This window comes from Belonocnema kinseyi, chromosome 7 (genome assembly GCF_010883055.1).
Source record: "Belonocnema kinseyi isolate 2016_QV_RU_SX_M_011 chromosome 7, B_treatae_v1, whole genome shotgun sequence".
Taxonomy (NCBI): Eukaryota; Metazoa; Arthropoda; class Insecta; order Hymenoptera; family Cynipidae; genus Belonocnema; species Belonocnema kinseyi.
The window spans coordinates 46509912-46535892 of record NC_046663.1 but is presented as its reverse complement, the minus strand read 5'-3'; the positions used below and the strand labels follow the sequence as shown (position 1 = coordinate 46535892).

General features: G+C 24.8%; 2 protein-coding genes across 4 annotated transcripts in view; one reads left to right on the top strand and one right to left on the bottom strand.

Moving 5' to 3' along the window:
- The window catches only part of LOC117177215 (actin-associated protein FAM107A), a 72554-nt gene extending 63321 nt beyond the window's left edge, over positions 1-9233 (top strand). For all 3 annotated transcript variants that reach the window (XM_033367762.1, XM_033367764.1, XM_033367763.1), the window contains exons 4-6: positions 1672-1828; positions 8082-8253; positions 8346-9233. In XM_033367762.1, coding sequence (XP_033223653.1) covers positions 1672-1828; positions 8082-8253; positions 8346-8429 — 413 coding nt within the window. In that variant the 3' untranslated portion in view covers positions 8430-9233. The remainder of the gene's footprint in view (positions 1-1671; positions 1829-8081; positions 8254-8345) is intronic.
- The window catches only part of LOC117177213 (methionine aminopeptidase 2), a 27185-nt gene continuing 10423 nt past the window's right edge, over positions 9220-25981 (bottom strand). The window contains exons 5-6 of the mRNA XM_033367760.1: positions 19160-19427; positions 9220-9716 (exon numbers count right to left, since the gene is read on the bottom strand). Coding sequence (XP_033223651.1) covers positions 9511-9716; positions 19160-19427 — 474 coding nt within the window. The 3' untranslated portion in view covers positions 9220-9510. The remainder of the gene's footprint in view (positions 9717-19159; positions 19428-25981) is intronic.

The window sequence follows — 25981 nt, the reverse complement described above, 5'->3', positions numbered from 1 at the left end:
TTTTTTTTTTTTTTTTTTCATTTGAAGTTGAAATTTTTTTTGGTTGTCATATCAACCATTAGGTACATTTTTTGTCGAGAAATCATGTTTGGTTAAAAATTCAACTACTTCGTTGAAAGTTAAACGCTTTTGTTAAAAATTTATTTTTTTATGTTTTGAAAATTTTACTACTTTGTGAAAAAGTCATCTTTTTCGTTGAAATTTCAACTGTTCCAGTAAAGTTTCAACAATTTAGTGAACATCCTTTTCATTTGAAATGCAACTATTCCTATTATAAATTTTAGTTGAAAATTCGTTTTCTTGCTTGAAAATTAATTTTTTGCTAATCGTAAATTTAACTATTAAATTTTTGTTATGAAAATTAATCTTATTTAGATGCAAATTCAACTATTTGATTAAAGTTTGAACTATTTCGTTAACATTTTTTTTAAATGAAACTATTCCATTGGAAGATTAACCATTTTTATTACAAATTCATCAATTTGATTCCAAATTTAACTAGTTTGTTGAAAATTATTTCTTTCAAAACTCGTCTATTTTGTAGAAAATTTACCTTTTTGTATTAAACACTCAACTATTTGATAAAAATGCAACTATCTTCTTGAAAGTACTATATTTTCACTTAAGATTTTAGGAATTTAAGCGTTTAAAATTGAATTCAATATCGTATTCTCATTAATTTTATTTCAACAAATATATTTCTTGATTTTTGTGAAAAATATTCTTATTTCACCTATTTTTACAGGCTTTCTACTTACCTGAAAAATATCTTTCATTCAATATATTAATGTATTAAATATGCTTTAAATTTCAAGTATATAAAATTGTCACTTAAGTGTTTATTATTATTTATTTATTTAATTATTTGAAGGTGATGAGATATTTAAAAATATCTTGTAATATAATTTGCCACTGCTTTCTAAATTAAAAATATTAATTAAATCCTTAGAAACTCGTCGCATTAAGCAATTATTTATCCTTTAATAGATTTACTTTCACAAGTGAAAAACGTTATCGGAATGTGTATCTAAATATGTCAAAATAGTAATATTTATGAATAGGAATATTTCTATTTTTACATAAATTACAAATCACTTTTTTTATTTGTAATTTGTTTTCAAAAATTCTAAATACTTGAATGACTCCCTACCTGGAAAAATATTGAGATTACTGAGACTGTCCTGGAAATAATGAAAAAGAGTCTGGGAATTATTCCATGACTTTCTCCATGACCTTGAGCTTGTACTAAACGTCATACGAAATTTTTATAAATTATTTATCCATCGAAAACCTTTGTTTTTCCGTCTACTCTGAGACTTGTTTTTGTACCTGCAAGTTTGTATTTAGATTTCTGCATCTGATTTGACGTTTTGGAACACTTTTAAAGTCGTATTCGCGGACAATTCTATATCCCATTAGTATGTGAAGCCCTACACAAAAGTATAGCTTTGAAACTCAAGTCGCGAATGCATGCCAGTTCTTTTTTTTATGCCAGTTTTATACCTGATGTCAATATGCAAGGATCAGTGAGGGCTAAAATAGCCTTTTTAGAAGGTGATGAAACCACTAAAAATGAGATAAGATAGCATAAAATGATAAAGAAGACACGCTTTCTCTGATTTATTTGTCTTGTGAATAAGCTTTACACCTAGATGTATTTTTAATCTTCAGGAAGAGAAATGGCACCAGTTCTGGGGGTACCACCTCCTCCGCCAACTCCTCACATGGGACCAGATGGTCTAATATTACCAAAAAAGCCTTATAATCCATGCCTGACTTCTGGTAGCCACAAGGACCTTCACAAAGAATTACTCTTTAATCAAAAAGTGTAAGTAACACTTCATCCAACATTATTCAAATGGTTGTTGACAGTTTCCAAAGGTCACTTTCGCTGCTAATTTCTTTTTACTTTCCTCTTACAGAGTGTCTAGTGGACCGGGTTATCGGGAAAAACTGAGAATTTTGTTCATATATCGCATTTTTTTGGTACTTTATTTTCTTTCTATTGTTTAGTCGAGAAATCCGAGAGAGGCAAATCTGATTATTTCACGTATGATATAATCAAAAATGATTAATCTTCGATTATATGTAGGCATAAAACAGGCCTTGAACTCTTCCAATTATTGAAACTATTTGACATACTTTTTAAGCAATGACAGTAATTTATTACTATTATGAAAAACATGACACTAAATACATTATTTTCTCACAATTATCTGCTAATACCAGTATTTCTTTACTTTTTTTCATAAATATTTTTTAATTTCTTCGCTAATTGGCCATCAATTATCTCATTGGCTGATTAGGGGCCGTCCAAAATTTTGAATTTTCAAACCGAAAAGATGAGCTTTTAACAGAACAATACGAATTTTCAACAAAATATATAGTTAAATTTCCAGCAAAAAAATATAAATCTCAACCAAATCTAAACATTTTTCAAGAAAAATTTAAATTTTCTACCAAATTTTCGATTTTTAAAGCCAAACAGACAAATGATTTGTGAACAGTTTCATTTTTAGCATGAAAATACTTATTTTCAATAAAAATGTAATTGTTGATATTTAGTCCAGAAAAGATATTAATTTTAAATAAAAAACTGTTGAATATAACCAAAAAAGACGAATTTTGAACATTTCTACTAAAAAAGCGAATTGTTTCCAAATGCATATATTTTCTACCAAATAGTTGAAGTTTCAACGAAGATGATAATTTTTTTAACAGAAAAGACGAATTTTCAAAACAAAATTTTATTTTTATTTTAAACTAAATATTTTAAACAGTGGATGTAATGTTAGTCCAAATTTTATTTTATTAACTTTTATTTTCTATTTTTTGCGGTTCTAAAATTTTTAAAATAAATATTTGAATTTTTAAACTTAAAAAAGATCAATTTTTAATCAAAAATAGTACGATTAAATTTTTGTTGATGAGAATTAATTTTCAATAAAAAAGGATGTTTTTTAAGAAACAGTTTAATTTTGTACAAATAGTTGAATTTTATGCCAAACTGAGGAAATTTTAAGCGAAAAGGAAATTTTTTTATAGAGCAGTCGAATTTTGAAACTAAAATTATGAATTACCAGCCAAATCCTAAACTAAAACAGATTCATTTTCAACAAAACATTTGCATAAAAACATTGTTTTTTTTTTTAAATAAATCGAATCTTCAAGAAAATATATCAAATTTTTACCAAATAGTTAAATTTTATACCAAATTATTTAATCTTTTAGGTGAAAATATGAATTTTCAACCCGAAAATGGGAATTTTCAACCTAAACAGACTAATTTTTAACCATATAGTTGCATTGTTAACCAAAAAATTGATTTTTTACAACAAAGACAAATTTTCAACCAAGTGCATATATTTTCTACAGAATAGTTTAATTTTCATCGAAGTAGTTCAATTTTCTATCAGAAAAGACGAATTTTCAAGACAAAATTTAATTAAATTTTTTTCTAACATTTTTTAAATACATATTTGAATTTTTAAACTAAAAAATACCAAAAATGGTTTGGCTACATTTTTATTCAGCAGAATTAATTTTCAGTAAAAAAAAAAAACAATTTTTCTAAAAAAAAAATAGTTTAATTTGATACAAAATAGTGGAATTTGATACCAAACTGTGGAATTTTCAAGCCGAAAGGAAAATTTTCCATAAAAAAGTCGAATTTGCAACGAAATACATATATTTTCTATTAAATTTGAATTTTCGATCAATTGAATTTTTTTAAATTTTCAGCTAAATATTTTTTGCATTCAAATTTTTTTTTTAAATAAATAGTTCAGCTTTTAAACTAAAATACCAAAAATGGTTAAAAAAGATTTTTAACAGAAAAAAACGAATTTTGAACTAAAATTATGAATTATTAAAACTTCAGCTGAAGCCAATTCATTTTCAACCATACAGTTTCCATTTTTAATAAAACAAAAAAATCATTTTCTAAATAAGACGAATTTTCAACAAAATAGATAAATTTTTAACCAAATAATTACAAAGAAGATTACATTTCTACAGAACGAGATATATTTTCAAATTAAAAAGATGAATTTCAACAAAATATTTAAATTTTCAATAAAAAGAATTGTTTAGTTAAAAGCCAAAAAACACCCATTTTCAACGAAATAGTTGAAAATCACTTCTTTGTGGCTCATTCTATCGAATTTACACGTATCAAATGAAAGGTACTAACACTTTTCAATTGAAATTTTTTTAATGAAATGCGGATAAACTGTAAAATTTAGAACTGTTATAAATTATAGAGTTCAAAGATTCAGATTAAATTCCAAAAATATAAATCCACGTTAACATTTTCAATACTCTAAATTAAAGATTCAGGCGACTCCTCTTTAAAATTTTTAAAAATTATATTTTTTAAAAGTAATTTTAAGCTAGACAAATTAAAAAATTAAACATAATTTTTTTTTAAAATTAGAAGTTAAATTACTTTCATTTTAAATACTTTAAGCATCCTTCAATAACTTAAAAAAATTATTTTAAAACATTGAGAAATCTAGAAGTGGTTTTATATTTTTCCAAATTAAAAATCATTTTTGAAATTTTTTCGAAACGTTTAAATATATTTTTAAATGAATTGAATTTTCCCTACTCAATTTTCCCTTAGAAACTTTTTAAGAATTGTGAAAGGCTTAAAAAGAATAAAAACATTTTCTTAAAATTCCTAGGAAATTTGAAAATGATTTTTCATTTTGAAAAATTATTGTAACAGAAAATTTAAAAAGATTTTAAGAGATTTCCAAAATGATCAAAACAGAAACTGGAAGATTTTAAAGATTTTTTTTTTTTAATTTTCAGGATTTTCCAAAAGTTGTTGGAAAAATTCGGTTAATTTTCTAATGTATTTAGAAGTTCTTAACAAAAATGTTAACATACTTCTTTTCAATTACTTGAAGACATTTTAAGTTTTCAATTAATTTTGAATCTTTTCAAAACTATGAAATATCTCTTGAATTACTCAAATTTTGTTTACAAATAATAAGTGTTCAATTGATATTTATACGCCAAAATTTAACAATTTCACTTACAAATTTAAAATTTTCTAAGCAGAACGATTCAAATTGTAACGTTAAAAGTTGAAAAGCTTTTCGAAATTCTTCCGATTCGAAATTCTACCAGTTGTGCTCAATTTACTCGTCTTGAATGGACAGTAAATTTTTTAATGGCTAAGAAAACTAATAAAAATAATATATTCAGGGTGGTCGTTTTAATCAAAGAACAAAATTCCTGGTCATTTCCCGGTTCGCAAACATTTTTCACGGCCAATGAAACAACAAATTAAAGGATTTAAAGTGGAACCCTTGAATTCCAAACTTTTAAAATCTAGGTTTAAAAGTTTTTCAATTCAAAAATTGTGTATTCAAATGCTCAAAAATTTAAAAGTACCAAATAAACAATGTTAAATGAAATGCAAATAAACTGCAAAATTTAGAACTTTTATAAATTATAGAGTTCAAAGATTCAGGTAAAGTTCCAAAAATATAAATCCACGTTAAAATTTTCAATAATCTAAATTAAAGAATCAAGCGATGAACTTTAAAAATTATATTATTTCAAGTAATTTTAAGCTAGACACATTAAAAATTGAAAAATAATTTTTTTGTCTTAACAATTCTTAAATTATTTTTATTTTAAATAGTCTAGAAATCCTTTAAAAGCTTCAAAATTTTATTTCAAAATGTTGAGAAATCCAGAAGCGGTTTAAAATTTTTCCAAATTCAAAATAATTAAAAAAATTTTTTTCGGAACTTTTAAATATATTTCAAAATAAATTGAATTTTTCTATAACTTTTAGAAAATCCTGAAACAAAAAAAAATTGAATGTGTGAATAATAATAGAACACTTATTAATTGTAAAAATATGAGAGTAATTTTAAGAGATATTTGGAAGTTTTAAAAAGATTCGAATTAAATTTAGAACTTGAGATCATTTGAAATACTTATAGCCGAATTAAAAATAAAATGTAGATTTTTGCTGATAGAAAACAAAAATTTAGAATTTTTTAAAGAATTTTCAAAGATTTCAAAAGAATAAAAAAATGTCTTCAGATTCTTAGGAAAATTGACAATGATTTTTCAGTTTGAAAAATTATGGAAGATTTTTAGCATTTTTTTTTTAATTTGCGGGATTTTTAAAAATTGTAGGAAAATTTCGATTATTTTTAAAATGTATTTAGAAGTTCTGAAAAAAATGTCAACACGCTTCGTTTAAATTACTTAAAATAATTTAAAGTTATAATTAATTTGGAATCTTTTTGAAGCTTCTAAATATCTCTTAAAACTACTAAAATTTTTTCTACAAATAATAAGTGTTCAATTATTATTTCTACATAAAAATTCTACAATTTCGATTACAAATTAAACTTTTTTTTAAATAGAACAATTAAAATTGTAACGCTAAAAGTTCTTCGGAAATCTAAAGATTCAAAGCTTTTTATTTTTAAAAATTCAGTTTCAAATTATTTTCTTTTAAATATTTGGTTTCAATTTACTCGTCTTAAATGAACAGTGAAATATTGCTAAATATTAAATACTTATCATTTTTCTACATTAAGAAATTTCCAATTAAATGAGTTAAAAATGAAATAATTTAGACTCACAATATTTCAAATTTAATAAAAACCTTTAATTCTGACTATACTCTATGGATTTATTTTTAAGTTGAAAATAGTAAAACGCACGTTTCCATTTTTTAATATTTAATATAAAAAATAATATAAAGGAAGATCTAAAACTTCTGAATTTAAAATATATTATTGATAAATCATGAAAATTTTTATTTAAAAATTAAATTATCGGAATAAATGATAGATTAATTTAAATTCTTATTAAGAATGTCGGAGAAAGAAAATTTTAAAAAGAATGTATTTATTTATATTTACAGTTGATGAAATTAAACTGTTTTTATCAAAAATTTTCAACTTCAAATGCTTTTCATTTTTAATTGTTTAAATCTTCAAAACTGCATTTTATTTATTTTAAAAACTGTTTAAATCGAACTTGGGCAGATTTTTCTTCTGAAAATTCGTATAATTTCCAGTTTCCCTGTCCGGCAGCCACTCAGTTTTTTATTTAAAAAAAAATCTTCGATTTTAAAAACTTTTAATTTTTATTTATTTTTTAACCTTTAAAGCTGCATTTTAAAATTCTTTAAATTAAAATATATGCATATAAATATATATGTTTGCCAGTTTTTCCCGGTCTCATAAAATTCCCGGTCATTTCCCGGTTTTCCCGATCCAGCGGCCACTCTGTTATTAATAAATTTATTTATTCATTTTAATATAAAAATAATATAAAGGAAGACCTTAAACTTTGATATAAAAATATTGTATTGACGAATAATTAAAATTGATATTTAAAAATAAAACTATCGGAATAAATGATATTATATTAATCTCAATTCGTATTAAAACTTTCGAATTCAAACAGTTAAAATTCAAATATCAATAAATTCAAATTAAAATTTTAAGGATTTTTTATTAATTTGCAGGATTTTCTAAAAGTTGTAGGAAAAATTCAATTAATTTAAAAATATATTTAAATGTTTCGAAAAAATTTCAAAAATGATTTTAAATTTGGAAAAATATAAAACCACTTCTAGATTTCTCAATGTTTTGAAATAAATTTGTTTTAGCCGTAAAAACCGGGAAATTCTCAAATTTTGAACGGATTTAGAATCGTTTCGTCAAATCAATTATTGTTGAGTTTTTGATACTTTAATTATTTACAAAACCTGTTGAAATCAAACTTGGACAAATTTTTCCTCTGAAAATTCGTAAAATTCCTGGTCAAGGAATAAATTTACTGTCATTTCCCGGTTTTCCCCGGTCCAGCGGACACCCTGAGCTTTGCACGTATAAGTAAATAATTGTCGAATTACAAAAAATTTTTTTTTAATTTATCGGGCGAAAAAAGTGGAACCCCCGTGGAAATTCGAATTGGCTGATCACTAGACAACCTTGCCTTTCAAGTGCACTTCCACAAATATGACTGTTGTCCTATGCTTTAATATTCGATGATTCTGTTTGTTTTTACTAAGATTAACAATATATTCAATTCAGAGGGAGGAATGTCTTGAATCAAAAAAGTGAGCTCCAGAGGGCTTTGGAGAGGCACAGAGAAGCAGTTTCAAGAAGAGAAGCCGAGAGAAATAAGGACGAGTGCTTCAAAGACGATCCCAGAACCGCTCTCCAAAGAGCCATTGAACAAAGAGCGAAGCACATACAGTTAATGGTGCGTTAATTTTAATAAAGTTCAGTTATCCGTTAGATTGCAATTAATTTTTATTTCATTTTCTTTTTTTGTTTTTTTTTTTTCATTTTCAGCAAGAGCAAGTTCAACAAGTGGAACCACCAAACCCATTGGTAACAGCCAGAGCCAAGCTTCGGTCTCGCATGGATTCTCAATAAGATAATAAAACCAGTTGCCTAAGATAATTTTTAGTTGAAAAAAAAATGATAGTTGCCTGCGATCGTAATTAGTTGTAATATTTTATGCGACTATCAACCGACTGTATATACCTCTATATATGTGGAATGACATGTGTGAATGCAAGTGTAATTCATTAGAAATACTAGATTTAGAAATTTTCTTTTTTATATGCTAATTATTTATAGAATATTCTTAGTTTTATTTGCTCACAACTATCATTTTAATATACTTAATTTGCCATTACTTCAGTGTTTCCCTTAACTTTTTAGGAATTTATATGCATGAATGAGAATAAATTCAGATTTTACGGATTATTAATTATAAGTTTTGATTTTAAGAAAAATCGGTGCATAACCTGAAGTATTTGAAAATCCATGATATAGAGCCGTCTATTTTAAAGAGAAAAGTCTGGTTGATAGGCCCGATTGTCTATGAATGAATAATGTGTATGAGGCCATGTTTGTTTTCAAAGTAAACACATCTATTTTAAGAATAAAAACAGTTTACGTGTATTTTAATCGTTTAAGTTGCTTTAAATAATGAAGTACAAAAAAAAGTATAGTTGATTTAGAAAAGGAATTGATATGTAATTAGGTTTGATTGATTGTAAAACTCTGCAAATATGTAACAGAGTATTATGTAATTTGAACAAAGTAGTTTTAGACAAAAACTCGAAACAGATAGTGAACACTGTTTTACGAATTATGTAAAGAGTGACCTCGTTGAATGACAACCAAACATTGTTGGAAATGAAAATAAAATTCCAAATATATTTTATTCAACATCCATATTGAATATTGTTTCTTTATGACAAAAAAAAACAAAAAATGCAATGTAAAGCGACTCAGAATGCGCATCACAATATACGATTCAATGCGCTTGTGGCAATGATGAAATAATTAGTACATAGTAGTAGAGTTGTAACATTTAAACTCGTATAAAAACTGAGTTTAGACTTCGCCGCTAGCTTTGATTGCTCACGTGGCGCAAATAATTCAACAAAAATATAAATCAGTTGGTAAATAAGTTGATATTCATCGTTAATATCTTACATGCTGTTTAATAATCGTCTCCGCGCGAAATGACTTCCTTGCAAGTTGGACGAAGAACAAGAGTGTGCTCAAATTGTGCCGTGTAGCATCCTTTCACGTCGACCAAGGGCGGGTAAGCCTCGACGGCACCTTTGTCGCACAAATCCTTGAGAGCCATCTGGTACTTGGTGCAACCAACTCGGTCTAACCAGCGCTTGCAGAAGGCCAAAGTACCTAAAGAGACAAGAATTTTTTCAGTTTTGACATGGGGGAAAATAATTTTTAATGAAAAACAAAGGACATTTCAAACAAGTATTATTTAAGTTTATAAGTTTTTACATTCTCATCAGAGAAGGCATCTAATTTGTGTAAAATTTGTGTACAATTTGACCCCTCCAGTTTTTGTCAAATGAACACGATAAGTTTAGAAAAAATTAATCTATTAGATTGGCCTTTGGTACACTCGTTTAGTGTCCTAAACTAAAGGTCAAGTTCGTTAGCCAGCCATTTTGGATAAAAATGTAAAAAAAGGCACATTTTGAATATTTTTGAGACCACTTTGTTCAAAATTCAAAAATTCTCTGTACGGTTATTCATGGTATTTAAAAATTCAAACAATTTATTCTCATGGCTTTTTTCATAAAATCAAAAATTACCAGAGTTATAGCATTCACAAAATTCCAAAAAACACACGAAAATGGACATTTTAGGCCAAATAACGCGAGATATGAAAAAAAAGTCAAGAGAAGAAAAATATTGCTTTTTGAATGCCCTACAAACAAGATTATCATCAAAATTTTCTTTGAATTTATTTAAAAAATCAAAATTTACATATTTTGACAGTATAGAAAATTATGAAAAATCCAAAAATTACATTTTTCGGCCAAACTATGCAAAATACGATAAAAGATGAAGAGACAAAAATTGTGCATTTGAAAAAGATCTCCAAATTTGTTATCAACCACTTTTTGATAGGATGTATAGTTTTGGCTTTAATCATGAAAAACATGATTGGCAGTAAAAAACAAAAAAATCTGCCCGCTTCATGGGAACATTCTAATCACAACTTTTGTCATTTAATTTCTTTTTCGTCTGGTGTGTGGGGTTTCAAAAAATTTAATTTTGTCAAAAAATCACGTTTTGAGACCTCTTGAATCCGAAAAACAGGTTTTTACGAATGTGTCTGTCTGTGTACACGATAATTTTCGAACAAAATAATCTATTAGATTGGCCTTTGATACACTCTTTTAGTGTCCTGAGCTAAATGCCAAGTTCGTTGGTCAGCCATTTTGGATAAAAATTCTAAAAGTGAGCGTATTTTGAAAGTTTTTAAGACCACATTTTTTCATGATTCAAAAATTCTCTGTACCCTTGTTCATAGCACTTAAAAAGTAAAATGTTAATTTTCGAAAGCCCTACAAGATTATCATGACAACTTTTTGAATCTTTTCGAAAAATTGATAATTCAAATTTTGATCAAACAAAACGTAATAAAAAATTGTATTTTGTTGCCAAACTATGCAAGGTAGGAAAGAATTACGAGACAAAGATTATGCACCCAAAAAATATCTACAAACTTGTTATTAATCACTTTTTTATAGGACACGTTGTTTTTTTTTTTATTTCTAAAAAAATATTGAAAATACAAAACTTAAATTTTTCGACACATGACACAAGCTAAAAAAAATAAATAGATAACATTTTTTCACCGAAAGTAGAGAACAACAATTTTCATTAATGTTTTTTTTTATACGATTGGTAGTTTCTATTTTAATCGTGAATAACATCATTAAAAATAAAAAAATACATTTTTGGTAAAATGACACAAGATATAAGAGAAAGGTCGTTTAACCCAAAAAAAATCTAAAAGTTTTTTTGAAATAATTTTTTGATAAAACGCGTGGTTTTCGTTTTAATCGTAAAAATAACATTATAAATAATGAAATTGACTGTTTGGAGAAACGGCACAAGACAAATTAAAATATTCATAAGGGCGTATGTTCCAAAACGTAGCTACAAAATTCCCTTCACCTATTTTTTTCATACGGCAGGCCGTTTTTTAAACTTTTAGCATACCAAAATTTACCAGTTTTTTTTTTAGTCTCCAAAAAGGCTTTTTTCCCATTTATATTTTTAAATTCAAAACATGAAAAATAAACCAAAATTATGATTCAAAGTATTGAAAGCACACTTTCTGAATCAAGGAATTTGATACGTAAACACTCTTTAAAAAATTAAAAACGTAGAAGCTGATTAGTTTTAAGATAATATCTTATAAAATAAATATAATATTAAAAAAAAACTGAAATGTACAATTTTCAATTAGTTTAAAAAAATTTTAATATAAAATTTCCAAATCAAACTTATTCCTTCCAATTTAGAATGAGTTTTAAAGACTTCAAGATGAATGAAATAAAAACTTTAAAAAACTTTATCGAATGAATAGAATGGAGTAAATTTAGAAGAATGTAAAAAAATTTAGGATAAACTAATAATAATTCAGGGTGAATTCAAAGTGAATTGCAAAAAATATTTTCAAATTTTTTAAACGGGACAATGAAATTTCGTCTGTTTTAATACCAATGCATGTTATGAATTATAATAATATACATTTATGGGAATGATATAAAATTTCAGGGATAAACTCGAGTGCGAAGCACGAGATACGTGATGAGAATGTGTTCCTTAAAGCCGAAGGAGCTTTAACAAAAGAGAATTCACAATCATTAAATTACTGTTGTCGATACTTTTACCTTTAGTTTTAAATAGTCTGTGCAGAAAAGTCGAGCGCGTAGCGAGAGATAAATATACTGAGAATGTGCGCTATGAGAATGTGCCCGCGAAGCAGGCAGATTTTTTTGTTTGTTTTTAGGGTTACATAATTATAATTTTCCCAAAATTCTTGAGAAAATTCCAATTTTTGTTGAAGATTTCAGATATGTTCAATCAAATTTTCAACCAGGAAGTTCATTTTTAATCAAACAGTTTAGTTTTCAATACAAAATTGCCAACAAAGCAGTTGAACCCTCTACCAAAATAGACAGGACTGCCAAAGACTTTAATCCTCAAAGTGCATACATGGTAAAAATCACGGTAAAGTGCATCGCGGGGTTTACAACACCCCAGCGTATTTAATCATGTATTGTTTAACCCCTATTACATATTTTGTCACAATAAAATTATCTGATATATTTTAAAGCATCTTTCACAAGGTAGAGTTGATTTTATAGCCAATTATTTATTTTAAGTTTTTAAAAAAAAATGATTGAAAGAAAGTGAAAAAAAATGTTTTTTTTTTTTACTTAAAAATTCAGAACTCACGCAATTTTAATTCTTTTAACCTGAAAATTTATGACTTTACTTTTGAAATAGTGTAATTTCATTAAAAAAATATTGCAACATGGGTGCTTTCAAAAAAGATATTTATTTGCACAGTTGAAAAGTAAATTTTATGATAAAATGATGAATCTCAGATGCTAGGGGTGTTAGATACCCACAATGCACTTTAAGGGTTAAAAAAGTGACAAAAGTGACTGATTTAAGCCGTAATTCATTTTATTACAAGCTAAATAAACCTTTTATACTGCCGTATTTATGTTCAAAAATACTTTACGATTGGAAGTAGAAAACCGGGAAATCACGAACTAAAATAATTTAAACTTCAATATTAAACAGAATTTTCATCATATAGATTATTCCATACATAATTACATATTACTCAAATTTTCTTTTCTTTTTTTTTGAGATCAAATCTAGAAGATCATTTTTTCTTTTCTCTACTTTTTTCTGGGTTTTATTCTTCACTTCTTTTTTTTTCTAAATCATTCCGCAATTTTCTTACTGCTTATTCATACTTTTTCTCGAAAAAGTAGCAAGAAAAATGACACAGGGAAAACACAACCTAACTTTTGTTTTTAAAGGACAAAGGATTTAATCAATACATTTTCTAAGTTTATATTTTAAACTAATAGTATTTGGAAACCATAAGAACAATGGAAGCAGTTCAGAAGTCATTTTTAATATTGACAGAAATATATTTTGCTCCTGCTTAGTAGAAAGCGAAATCTAATCATAAATTGAAGTCTCACTAGTGCAAATAAATATTAATAAATATTAATATATTAAATATTAGTTCAATAAATCTGAAAGGTTTAAAAACTCTAAAATGGCCTTTTCCTTTTAAAAAGTGACTTCTAGTGACTGTTTCTTTAAAAAGTGACTTATATTGATTGTTTCTTAAAAAAGCGACTAAAAAAAATAAAATGATCGAAAGTTACATAAGTGACTGTGTGGCTGAATTTTCTGCGAAAAAAAAAGATTTTTGAAATTATCTGATGTCAAATCAAAACTATAACAAAACACTTCATTTTTAACCAAATAGTTTAATTTTCAATAAATTAATCATAAAAATATAATGGTTGATATTTCAATAGAACCTTCTTTTTTTTAATTAAAAACCATAAAATTCATCCATTTTCTGCCAATAACGACTTTTTTGAAGTAGATAATTATATTTTCATCCAAAGACACACAGTATTTCATTTTTAACCAAACACTTCAATTTTTAACCAAAGAAGATATATTCTCCACCTAAAAATATAATGGTTGATATTGCAATAAACAATATTTTCATTTTTAATTGAACCCCGTAAAATTTATCCATTTTCTGCCAAAAAACGACGGGTTTGAAGAAGATAATTATATTTGCAACCAAAAAGATAAATTTTCTATTAAGAAGATTAATTTTCTGTAAAAAACATAGATTTTTGAAATTATATGTAGTATAATATATATAATTATACAAACAGTTCATTTTCAACCAGACAATTTAATTTTTAACCATGAAAGATGAATTCTCTACCTAAAAATATAATGGTTGATATTTCACATCAAAAATATTTTTTGTTTTTAATTAAAAACCATAAAATCCATCCACTTTCTGCCAAAAAAAAGACGATTTTGAAGAAGATAACTATATTTTCAACCAAAAAGATAAATTTTCAACAAAGAAGATTAATTTTTTGTGAAAAAATAGATCAGATGTCAAATCAAAATTTTTAAAAAGCAACTCATTTTCAACCAAACAGTTTGATTTTCAACCAAAACGAGGAATTCCTCACAAAAAAGTGTGATATTTATTCCTTCATTTTTTAAAGTAATATTTCGATTAAAAAATGTTTTTATTTTTTAATGAAAAATAGTTGAATTAATGCAAAAAAAAGACGGATTGCCAACAAAGCATTTTAATCCATAACCAAAACAGATTACGTTTCAACCAAAGAGATAAATTTTCAACTAAGAAGATTAATTTTCTGCAAAAAAAATATAGATTTTTGTAATTATCAGATGTCAAATCAAAATTTTAACAAAGCAGTTAATTTTCAACTGAAAAGTTTAATGTTCAAGCAAAAAAGATGAATTCTCCACCTAAAAATATAATGGTTGATATTTCAATACATTTTTTTTATAATTTAGAGCCATAAAATTCATCCATTTTCTGTCAAAAAAGACGAGTTTGAAGAAGATAATTATATTTTCAACCAGAAAGATAAATTTTCTACTAAGAAGATTAATTTTCTGTGAAAAATGTAGATTTTTGAAATAATAAGATGTCAAATCAAAATTTTAACAAAACAGTTCATTTTCAACCAAATCGTTTAATTTTCAACCAAAAAAGATGAGTTCTCCACCTAAAAATATAATGATGATGAATTTTCAAACCAAAAAGACCAAACTATAATTGGAGGCAAAAATGATTTTCATGCAAAATAAAAATTTCGCACTCTTTATTAAAAAAAAATTTTATCTTTCTGAGGCTATATGAATATCTACGACTTTGTATGGTTTCTTGAGGAAATGCAAAAGAATTTTTGAAAAAATTCAGTTTTTTCGAAAAACTATTTGGAAATTTTAAAAGAAAAATGTGCTATTTCACAAGGTTTTACAAAATATTAAATAAGCAATCAAGTCAGTTTAGAAGATATTTCAAATTTGTAGAAGTTTAAAAGAAATCAACAAATATTTGATAAATTGTTGATCATCTTTCAGATTATTTTTTGACAATTTTGAAAATCTGTTGACATTTTTTAAGATCTCTTTAAGTTTTGTTTATAATTTGTTGTTCAAAATCTTTATAAATCTACATATTTTTTTTCAATTTGTTTAAATCTTTGTAAGTGAAAAATTAGTTTGGTATCTTTTAAAAACTTCCAAATATCTTTAAAACTTTCATGAATTCTTTGATAAATTTTGTAATCTTGCAAAAACGAAAAATTTCGCTTAAAAATCTTCTCTTAAAATTCACTTTTTAAAATAAAGTCATTCAACATTTTCCCAGGAATCTTAAGATTTTAAGTAATTTTAACAGATTCCGAAGAATTTGAAGAGATTACATTTTTTTAAACAATGTTGTAATACTTCCAAAAACTTTAAAGGATATCTAGGGAAGTTTGGTTTAAAATAAATGAAATTCAATTTCAAGCAATTTTAAGGTATTTCAAGAAATTTCACAAGACTTAAAGGATTTGATTGAATCTCCAAGAATTTCAAATAATTTTTAGTTATTTTAATAGATTCCAAAGATATTCAAGAGATTTAAAAACTTTCCAAGAATTTTTTATAGCATTTTCAAAGATTTCAAGAGATTACAAAGAATTTCAAAATATTTAAGACCTATCATTATTTTAAAGTATTTACGAGATTTTAAATATTTTAAACTATTTTCAAAGATTCTAAAGAATTTCAAGAGATTTTTTATTTTTCAGGGAAATTCAAAGAATTTTGTAGGATTTCCAAAGACATTAAACTCGATTTTACAGGATTTCTGAAGAAATTGAACATAAATCAAGTGAAATAAAATTTGAAGGTATTTAAAGAAATTTCACAGCATGTAAAGGATTTTAGTATTGGATTTCCAAAAAATGTCCGCTTATTTTAACGGATTTTTACGATTTCCAATCGATACAAAACTTTTAGGAATGAAATACATTTTATTTCAACGGTTTTCTACGAATTTTATGTTATTTTAAAAGATTCCAAAAATGTCAAGCTTTGAAAATTGTATTTCGAATATTTTAGAGCATTTTACAAGTTTCAAGTAATTTCTAAATAACTTTCGGGAATAAATTTAATTTATACAATTTTCATGGTATTTGAAGTGATTTCCAACTATTTCAAGGATTTTAAACATTTTACAGGAATTCAAAAGGGGTCAGAAGATTTCATGAGATTTCTGGGGATTTAAAAATATTTCCAAACCTATCAAGGTATTTTAATGACATTTCAAGCGATTTTAAAGATATTTTAGTATATAAATTATCACAATTCCTTTTTATTAACTATTTTTGATTGAAAGTTCATTCTTGTCAATTGAAAAGTCTACTTTGTTTTGGTTAAAAATTCATATTATGGAGTTAAAATATTGTTTTTTATTTTTAATTAAAATCTTTTTTGTTGAAATATCAGTTATTAAATTTTTCGTTAAAAATTCATCTATTTAGATTACAAATTAAACTTCTTGCTTGAAAATTGAACTACTTTCTCGAAAGTTAATTCTTTTCGTTGAAGATTTATAATTTTAGTTCAAAATTTTTAGAAACGAAAAGAATATAGACTAAAAATAAATCAAATAAAATTTGGGCTAGGATCAAGTCTATTGTTCAAAACATTTAGTTGAATGTAATTTGTTGAAAATTCGTATTTTTTTCTCGTATTTTTTTTAATTTAAAATTAGTGTTTCCAGGTTGAAAATGCTGTTTTTTGGTTGAAGATTCAGCATGTTAGTTCGAAATTAACCTGTTCGATTGAAAACTACTATTTTCTTGAAAATTCTCCTTTTTTTGTTTCAAAATTAATGGTTTTAACTGAAAATTTAAGCATTTCATTTTTGTTAAAAACTCATATTTTTAGTAAAAAATTCTATTATTTGGTTCAGAATTCACATATTATGTCGAAAATTCGTGATTTTAGCAGATTTTTTTTTTTTAATATAACTGTATGGTTGAAATTTAATTTGTTTGAGTTTAATATTCAACTAGTTTGTTGAAAATTAGTCTTTTTCCGGTTGTATTCAAGTGTTTTTAATTTTTTTAAAATCTTTTTTTGGTTTAAATATATACTAGTACATTTTTTGGGTGAAAATGCAACTGTTTTGTACAAATTTCACTATTTAGCTCGAAAATTCAATAATTTGTTGGAAAATTCGACTGTTTTGTAGAAAATTCATGTAACTTGTTGAGAATTCATCTTTTTGGTTGAAAATTTAACTATCTGTTAGAAAATTCAGCTGTTTTGTTAAATGCTCTTTTTTTACCTAAAAATTCATTATTTTGGACGCCCCTAGCCAGCAATTGAGACAATTTGTAACCAATTAGCGAAGAAGTTTAAAAATATTTTTGAAGACAAAATTTAAGCCAACTGTGAAAAAATAGTCTCTTTAATACATTTTTTTTAAAACAATGGTAAAATAGTGTCATCGTTTTAAAAAAGGCAGTCTGAATCTAAAATTGTTTAATCCGAAATCCGAGAATGTGCAACGGAAAAATAACTTTATTTTTTTTAATTCCAGTTTTCTGACTTAATACTTTAAAAGTATTAAAAATTAACTTCAAGTTTTATGCAAAATGTTAGTCTTTAGTTTCCAAATTATGAAAATTCCTATTCATTTATGGCCGGTTTGATAGTATTTTCCCTATTCTCCTTTTCATCTATTTTTCTCGCTTTTCCACGTAAATACAAACTGAATTAATATCACCCAAAAAGAAAATCTAGCTATTGTAGGTTAAAATGATTATGCTGATAATTCAATAATTTTATTTGAAATTCACACTTCTTGGTTCAAAATGCAACTATTACGTTGAACATTGATCTTTTTTGTTTAAAAATTCATCTCTTTTAGTAGAAAAATTATTTTTTTTTTGTTAAAAATGCAATTACCTGGGTAAAAATTAATCTATTTTGATTGAAAATCAACTTTTTTGTTGAAAATAGTTCAGGACTCAAGTATATTATTTAAAATTCGTTTTTGTCGGTTAAATCCAACCGCCTTTTATTTAAGAGTATTTTTTTTTAATATCAAGTATTACATGTTGTGTTCAAAATTCATGTGTTTAGGTTGAAAATATTCTAATGAAAATTAACATCTTTGTTTCAACTTTGTATTATCGATTCGATAAATGAACCGTTATGTAGGAAATTCGTAATTTATGTTAGAAAACTCAAGAATTTGATAGAAAATTTAACTGTTTGGTTCAAGTTATATATTTTGTTAAAAATTTGCATAATTTTAGTTAATAAATTTTTGTTGTAAAAAATTCATGCTTTTAACTTAAATTAAATGATTGAAATGAAGATTCAAGCATTATATTAAGAATTCATTTTTATTAGTCAACTGTTCTTCATTTTAATAACAAAAAAATTGGTTTTGTTCTGTTAAAATATGAACTATTACATTTTTCGTCTAAAATTAATCTTTTTATGAAAATTCTCTTAAATGAAAATTGAACTATATTGCTGAAAATTCAACTATTTGATACAAAATTAAATTGTTTTGTAGAAAATTTGTTTTTTAAATTAAAAATTCACCTACTATATTTTTGGTTGAAATTTGATCATTTTCATTTCAAAAAATGCAAGTATTTAGTACCAAATATTTAGAAAACTAAAAATAATCTACTCACTGAAATTCTTGTTGATTGTATTCAAAAGAGATTTACTGCTCTGCAGCCTGAGTGGTACGAATCCCGTATCGAAACTTTTCATGTAATGTGAACAATCCAAATCATCATGAACAACACCTCGACCAGTCGAGCCGAAAGTTTCGATTGCGTAAAATTCATTTTCCTCCATTCGAGTGGCCTCGCCACCTTTTACGATAGGTACCGTTTTTCCCGCGTGAATTCGGTACGGAGCAATTGAATGTCCATTCAAATTTCTAATCGATCTCACCTAAAGATAATAAATTGAAATTAGTCTCTCTTGACACTTTAAAATCTCTTTATGTGTATGTGGTAGTTGTGATTTCAGTAGCTGAAGGGTTATCTAGAGTTCTGAGCCGGTTATATTACTTTGAGAACGGTAACGAGAATGAGAATATGAATCAAGAATATAATCGAGAAATAAATTCTCTGAGAATTTATAAGAATCTCAGAATTTATTTTAATCAATAGAAAATTGCATTTTTTTCGTTAAATTTTCGGTTGAAAATTCAACTCTTTTTTTGAAAGTTTGTCTTTTTTATTTTAAAGTTTATCTGCTTTAGCAGAAATTAAATCCTTTTTTTAAATAAAAATGCAACTTATAAAAAAAAATTAATTTGTTTTTTATTACGAATTTATTTGTTTTAGTACAAAATTGATATTTTTTGGATAAAAATGCAACTATTTGGTAGAGAACTTAACTATTTTTATTAAAAATTCATCCTTTTTGGTTGAAAAAATTCGTCTTTTTGGATTGAAAATTCAATTTTTTTTCGTAGAAACTTATTTTCTTGTTGTTACCAAAATTCTAATTTTGATGTTACTGAGTTAACTGTTTTGTTAAAATTTTGATTTGACATCTTATTATTTCAAAAATCTATATTTTTCACAGAAAATTAATCTTCTTAGTTGAAAATTGATCTTTCTGGTTGAAAATATAATTATCTTCTTCAAACTCGTCTTTTTTGACAGAAAATTAATGAATTTTATGGCTTTAAATTAAAATATATATATATATATTGAAATATCAACCATTATATTTTTAGGTGGAGAATTCATCTTTTTTGGTTGAAAATTAAACTGTTTAAAAATGAACTGTTTTGTTAAAATTTGGATTTGACATCTGATAAATTCGAAAATCTGTTTTTTTTTTCGCAGAAAATTAATCTTAGTTAAAAATGTATCTTTTTGGTTTCAAATATAATTATCTTCTTCAAACTTGTCGTTTTTGACAAAAAATGATTGAATTTTGTGGTTTTTTATTTTAAAAAATATATTTATTTTTTATTGAAATATCAACCGTTATATTTTTAGGTGGAGAATTCATCTTTTTTGCTTGAAAATTAAACTTTTTGGTTGAAAATTAACTGCTTTGTTAAAATTTTGATTTGACATCTGATAATTTCAAAAACCTATTTTTTTCGCAGAAAATTAATCTTCTTAGTTGAAAATTCACATTTTTTTTGAAAATTTATCTTCTTTTGGTTGAAAATATAATTAAATTTTTCAAACACGTCGTTTTTTGGCAGAAAATGGATGAATGTTATGGACTGAGAATTCAATTTTTTTGGTGGAAAATTATTTCTTGTTAAAAAATGCACAGTTTGATCGTGGAAACTCGACTAAAATCTTTTTCAACAAAAAATTCAACTATTGTTTTAAAAATTTATCTTTTTCATTTAAAACTTCGCCTGTTATAGAAGAAATTTCATTTTTTTGTATGAGAATGCAACTTTTTGGTTAAAAATCGTTCTTCTTTGCTTGATAATTCAACTAATCTGTTTAAAACATTTTGTTGAATCGCTTTGCTAAGAAATCACTTTTTTGTTAAAGATTTATATTTTAAGTTGAAAAGTTATCTCGTTGGTTAAAAGTTTAATTATCTTGTTATAAATTAATCTTTTTAAATTCAAAATTCAACTACTTGGGTCAAAGTTAAAATACATTCTGAAATGTTTTTGATTCCAGTCTCGTTGAAAATTTAACTGTTTAGTGAAAAATACTTGTTTTTTTTTTGTTTAGAATTCATTTTTTAACAGAAAATGGAACTTTTCCATTTTGCAAGATTAATATTTTTTATTCGAAAATTTGCGTTCTTTTGTACAAAAATGAGTTTTTAGCTAAAAAAAATCCTTTTTTGCATAAAAATGTATCAGTTTCGTGGAAAATTATATTTTGTTGAACAGTAATATCTTTGTTTGAAAAATGAATTTTTGTCAAGAACAGTTGTCTTCTGGTTTGAAGGATCAATAATTTAGATAAACTTTTATTTATTTTTTAAGAAAAAAATCTTTATTTGTTGGAAATTCGTCTTTTTAGTTTTAAAATTATTTTCTTTTGTTGTATAAATTTCATTCTTTTTTTATTAAAATATAAACTAAGACACGTTTTCGTTGGCAATTTGTCTTTTTAGGTTGAATATTCAACTATTATGTTAAAAATTCAATTATTTTGTTGACAATTCCAGTATTTTGTTAAAGAGTAATATTTGAAGTAGAAAAAACTTATATTTAAAAATAAATTAATACATTTGAAGATTTTAAATTTGTATATGAAACACTGTAATTCCTGAATATGTCTGAACTAGAAAATAATTTATATTCAACCGCTGATTTAGCCTGAACAATAAAAATATTGTTAAAAATCATAAATTCTTCAATTCTCTTAAATTCTTTTAAATTCTCCTAAATTGTGTAAAAATGTAAATTTTATAGATGTATTTTACTTTTAGCATAAAACTGTTTTCTGAAGTTTAAAATAATTATTGTATACTAGAAGAAAATCTGAATAAAAAAACAAATAATTTTAGATAAAATTTCCATCATACACCGTGAACAAATCCATTTTTGTCAAAAATGTTTAAAAAAAAAAACGAAAAAAAACAATTATTTCACTGTTTCGTGTATTGTAAGCTCAAATAAACTTTAACTATTGTATATGTAGCGACAAATTTTATCCAGATCTTTTAGATCAGATTTTCAAATAGTAAATATTTCACGTATAAAATAATACAAATTTAGAGTTTCAGATTTTCTTCAAAATATGTCCATTTAAGTTTATAATCTGTTGAAATCACAATAAATAGTACAATAATTGTTCTTTTTTAGAAAAATATTTATGCCAAAAATCGCTTAAACACTTTAATTCACAAAATAAAATTCATCTTTAAAATCGTACCTATTATTTCTAGTTCGGATTTTTCTCACCATGTGGCGTATCGCGGTTTAACCATTTCCAATTATTTATTTTGCTAATGCCATTAATTAATTTGATAAACAATTGTAATTGTTGAAAATATCAAACAATGATTGATAATATTATTTAACTAATAATATACATTTTTTTTATAAATTCATCTAGACATTTTCGCCCTCTAAAAAATATATATTTATATATAATTTATTTATAATTAGTGTGACATTGTGGGCGGGAAAGAAGGGAAAATGACAAGGGAAAAACCAGCAATTTACTTCTGATCGTAGTAAAATTCAAGTTTTCATTATTTTCAAAATTTTTGTCAAATTAAACAATTAATTTTTACATTACCTACAGTTGCAGGGCATATGAGTGGAAATAATTATCGTTTTTATTTAAAAATAGGGAGGCTTTGTTCCAAGTCAAAATTCGTCACAATTTAAAAGTTTCTTCTTCCGGAGTTTAAAAAATAAGATAGTGCTTCAAGTATTTTTTTAGAGTAGGAGTAGTATTTTGAAAAGGAAATATTTCGAAATTATAATATACATTTTTTTTACGCTCTTGCGTTAAGCATTTACCTTTTTTTTCTTGAGAATGCAACTGATTTCCGTTAAAAACAGATCTCTTTCGTTATAAATTAACTTTATTTATGGAAAATTCATAATTTTAATTAAAAACTCATCTCTTTTGAAAACTTTAACTGGTTTGTTAAAAATAAATTTTTTGACTAAAAATATAACTATTCCCGTAGAAAATATAACTGTTTCGGGCGAAAAATAGACCTTTTCTAGTTTAAATTTCAAAAATTTGTCTTTTTGAATTTTGGTAGAAAATTGGTTTTTTTCTTTGATTCTAGTTTAAATTTCAAAAATTTGTCTTTTTGAATTTTGGTAGAAAATTGGTTTTTTTCTTTGAAAGTTAATCACCTTATTTAAAAATTCCTCTTTTTTGTTGAAAATCCAAGTATTACAGTTGAATATTTGTCATTATAGTTGAAAATTAATCTTCTAGGTTATGAATAAATTTACTTGGTTAAAAAATAAACTATTTTGTTTAAAATTCACTTTTTTAAATTTTAAATTCATCAACACAACGAAAAAAATTTTGTTTGAAAATATAGTGTCAAAATAGAGTCATAAAATTGTTCAGATATTAAATGTGTAGTCCAAAATCAAGATAGTTTGCATTGGAAAATTAAATTTGTTTTTTAAAGAAAAATTACTAGTTTTCCAACCTAATATTTTTAAAGCATTAGCAATAAACTTTTATGTCTATTTCATATTTAATTCGCTAGTCTATGAATTATAAAAATTCATATTTGTTTATTGCAGGCTCCACAGTCTTTTTCCTATTCCCCCTTTTTTCGTTCGTACATTTAAATGTGAATTTAATTTATAACTTAATTAGAAAATTTAAACATTTTTGGTTGAAAATTAATTTTTATTCGGTTCAAAAGTCTACTTTTTAATTTTTGGTTGAGAATTCATCTGTTTTTAACTACAAATTTTATTATTTAATTCAAAATTGAATTATTATAATAAAAATTCAAAATTTGTGTTAAAAGTCGTAATATTTCTTCAATGACTAAATTTTGTTCTTTGTAAATGCAACTATTTTGCTGAACATTCATCTTTTTGGCTTCAAAAATTAATCTCTTTCGATCAAAATGTCACCTTTATTGTTTATAAATGCAAATATCTGCATAAAAATTCAACTGTTTTGTAGAAAAATCGTATTCTTGGCTCGAGAATTCAACAATTTCGTAGAAAATTTAACAATTTGTTGAAAATTCGTTCGTGTTGGTTTAAACCAATTGATTTTTATTCTACATTAAAATCTTGAAATAATTAAAAATTGAACTATTTTGATGAAAATTCAGCTGATTTGCAGAACACTCATTCACAGTTTGAAAATTCGACTTTATTGTAGAAAACTCGTATTTTGACTTGAAAATTCAATAATTTGGTAGAAAGTTCAACTATTTAGTAAAAAATTAAACTGTTCTCTTAAAAATACGTTTTATTTATAAAAAATTAATTCCCGTCAATAAAAAATATAAACGAATAATTAATCAAATATAATTTCGACTAACATCAGAGCCATTATTTCAACTATTTAGTTACAAATTTATGTTATTTGTTAAAAATCTAATTTTTTGGTAGAAAATTCAACTATTTATTAAAAAATGCATGTATTTTGTAAAAATTTCTTCTTTTCTAGTAAAAAATTAATATTCTTGGTTCAAAATTCAACTTTTGAGTTGAAAATTCAACTGCTTTGTTGAAAGCTCCTGTTTTTGGTTTAGAAATTCGCCTTTGTTGGTGAAATTCAACTGTTTTTAATTTTTAATTACATTTTTCTTCGTTCTAATATCAACTATTACATTTTTTGTTGAAAATTCATCTTTTTAAGCAGAAAATTTAACTCATTGGTTGTGAGTTGAACTTCTTTCTTAAAAGCTTATTTTTTGTCCTTGAAGATTTATAATTTCAAATGATAAATCGTTTTTCTTTTTTTATTTCTTTTTTGTTGAAGTTATTTTTTAACTGAAATTTAATTATTTTGTTAAACATTTAACTAATTGGTTGCAAATAAATTTTATTGATATTAATTAATATCTTTGGGATGAAAATTCATCTTTTTCTATAGAAAATTTGTCTTTTTGGCTTGAAAATTCCACAATTTTTTATAAAATTCAACTACTTGTACAAAATTAGATTTTTTTCTAGAAAACTCATCTTTTCATTGAAAATCAATTCTCCTGGATTACCATTTAACTACTCCATTTTAGATTAAATATAGATATTTTTTTATTTGAAAATTCAAGTCTTTAGTTAAAAATATTCAGAGACGAAAAAAATATAAACTAAAAATTAATCAAATAAACATTCGGACTAACATCACATCTATTGCTCCAAATAATAAAATGCAAATTTATGTGCTAGGATTTATATCCTAGGAATCTTATCAAAATTGTTTTTATTCTTTTGATTTGAAATAATTTCAAATTTTACCTTAATTTTGAATCATCTCAGAACTTCAAAATATCCCTCCAACTTACTCGAATTTTTCACAGGAATTAGTTCAATATTTACATGTACAAAACTCAACAATTTCACTTACAAATTAAAAGTTTTCAAATAGATCAATTAAAACTGAAACGTTCAAAGTTGATTTTTTCTAGCTTTGAATAATTTTTTTCTAATTTATTATTTTTAATTAACAGTCAAATATTTTTAAACAACGAGCAATTCATCTTTTTCTCAATTAAAAAATTTCAGATTCTCAAATAATAGACTGAAACAATATTTGAAATTCAATAAAATGGAATATATTAATTAATTAATAATAAATAAATAATCAATGATAATTATAAACATATTATTTTGAAGTTACGAGGGTAGTTCAATAAGTCCTTAGAATGACCAACAGATGGCGCGCGAATCGCTCCAAATCATCTGTTTTCAGTCAGCACCACTCCCGACTAGATATATGGTGCACTCACTTTCCACATCTTCTGAGTTTACGTGTTTTTATAACCAATTGAAAAAAAAATTGTTCGTTAAGAAAAATGAAAAAAAAACGAGTTCAGAGCGGTAATCAAACATT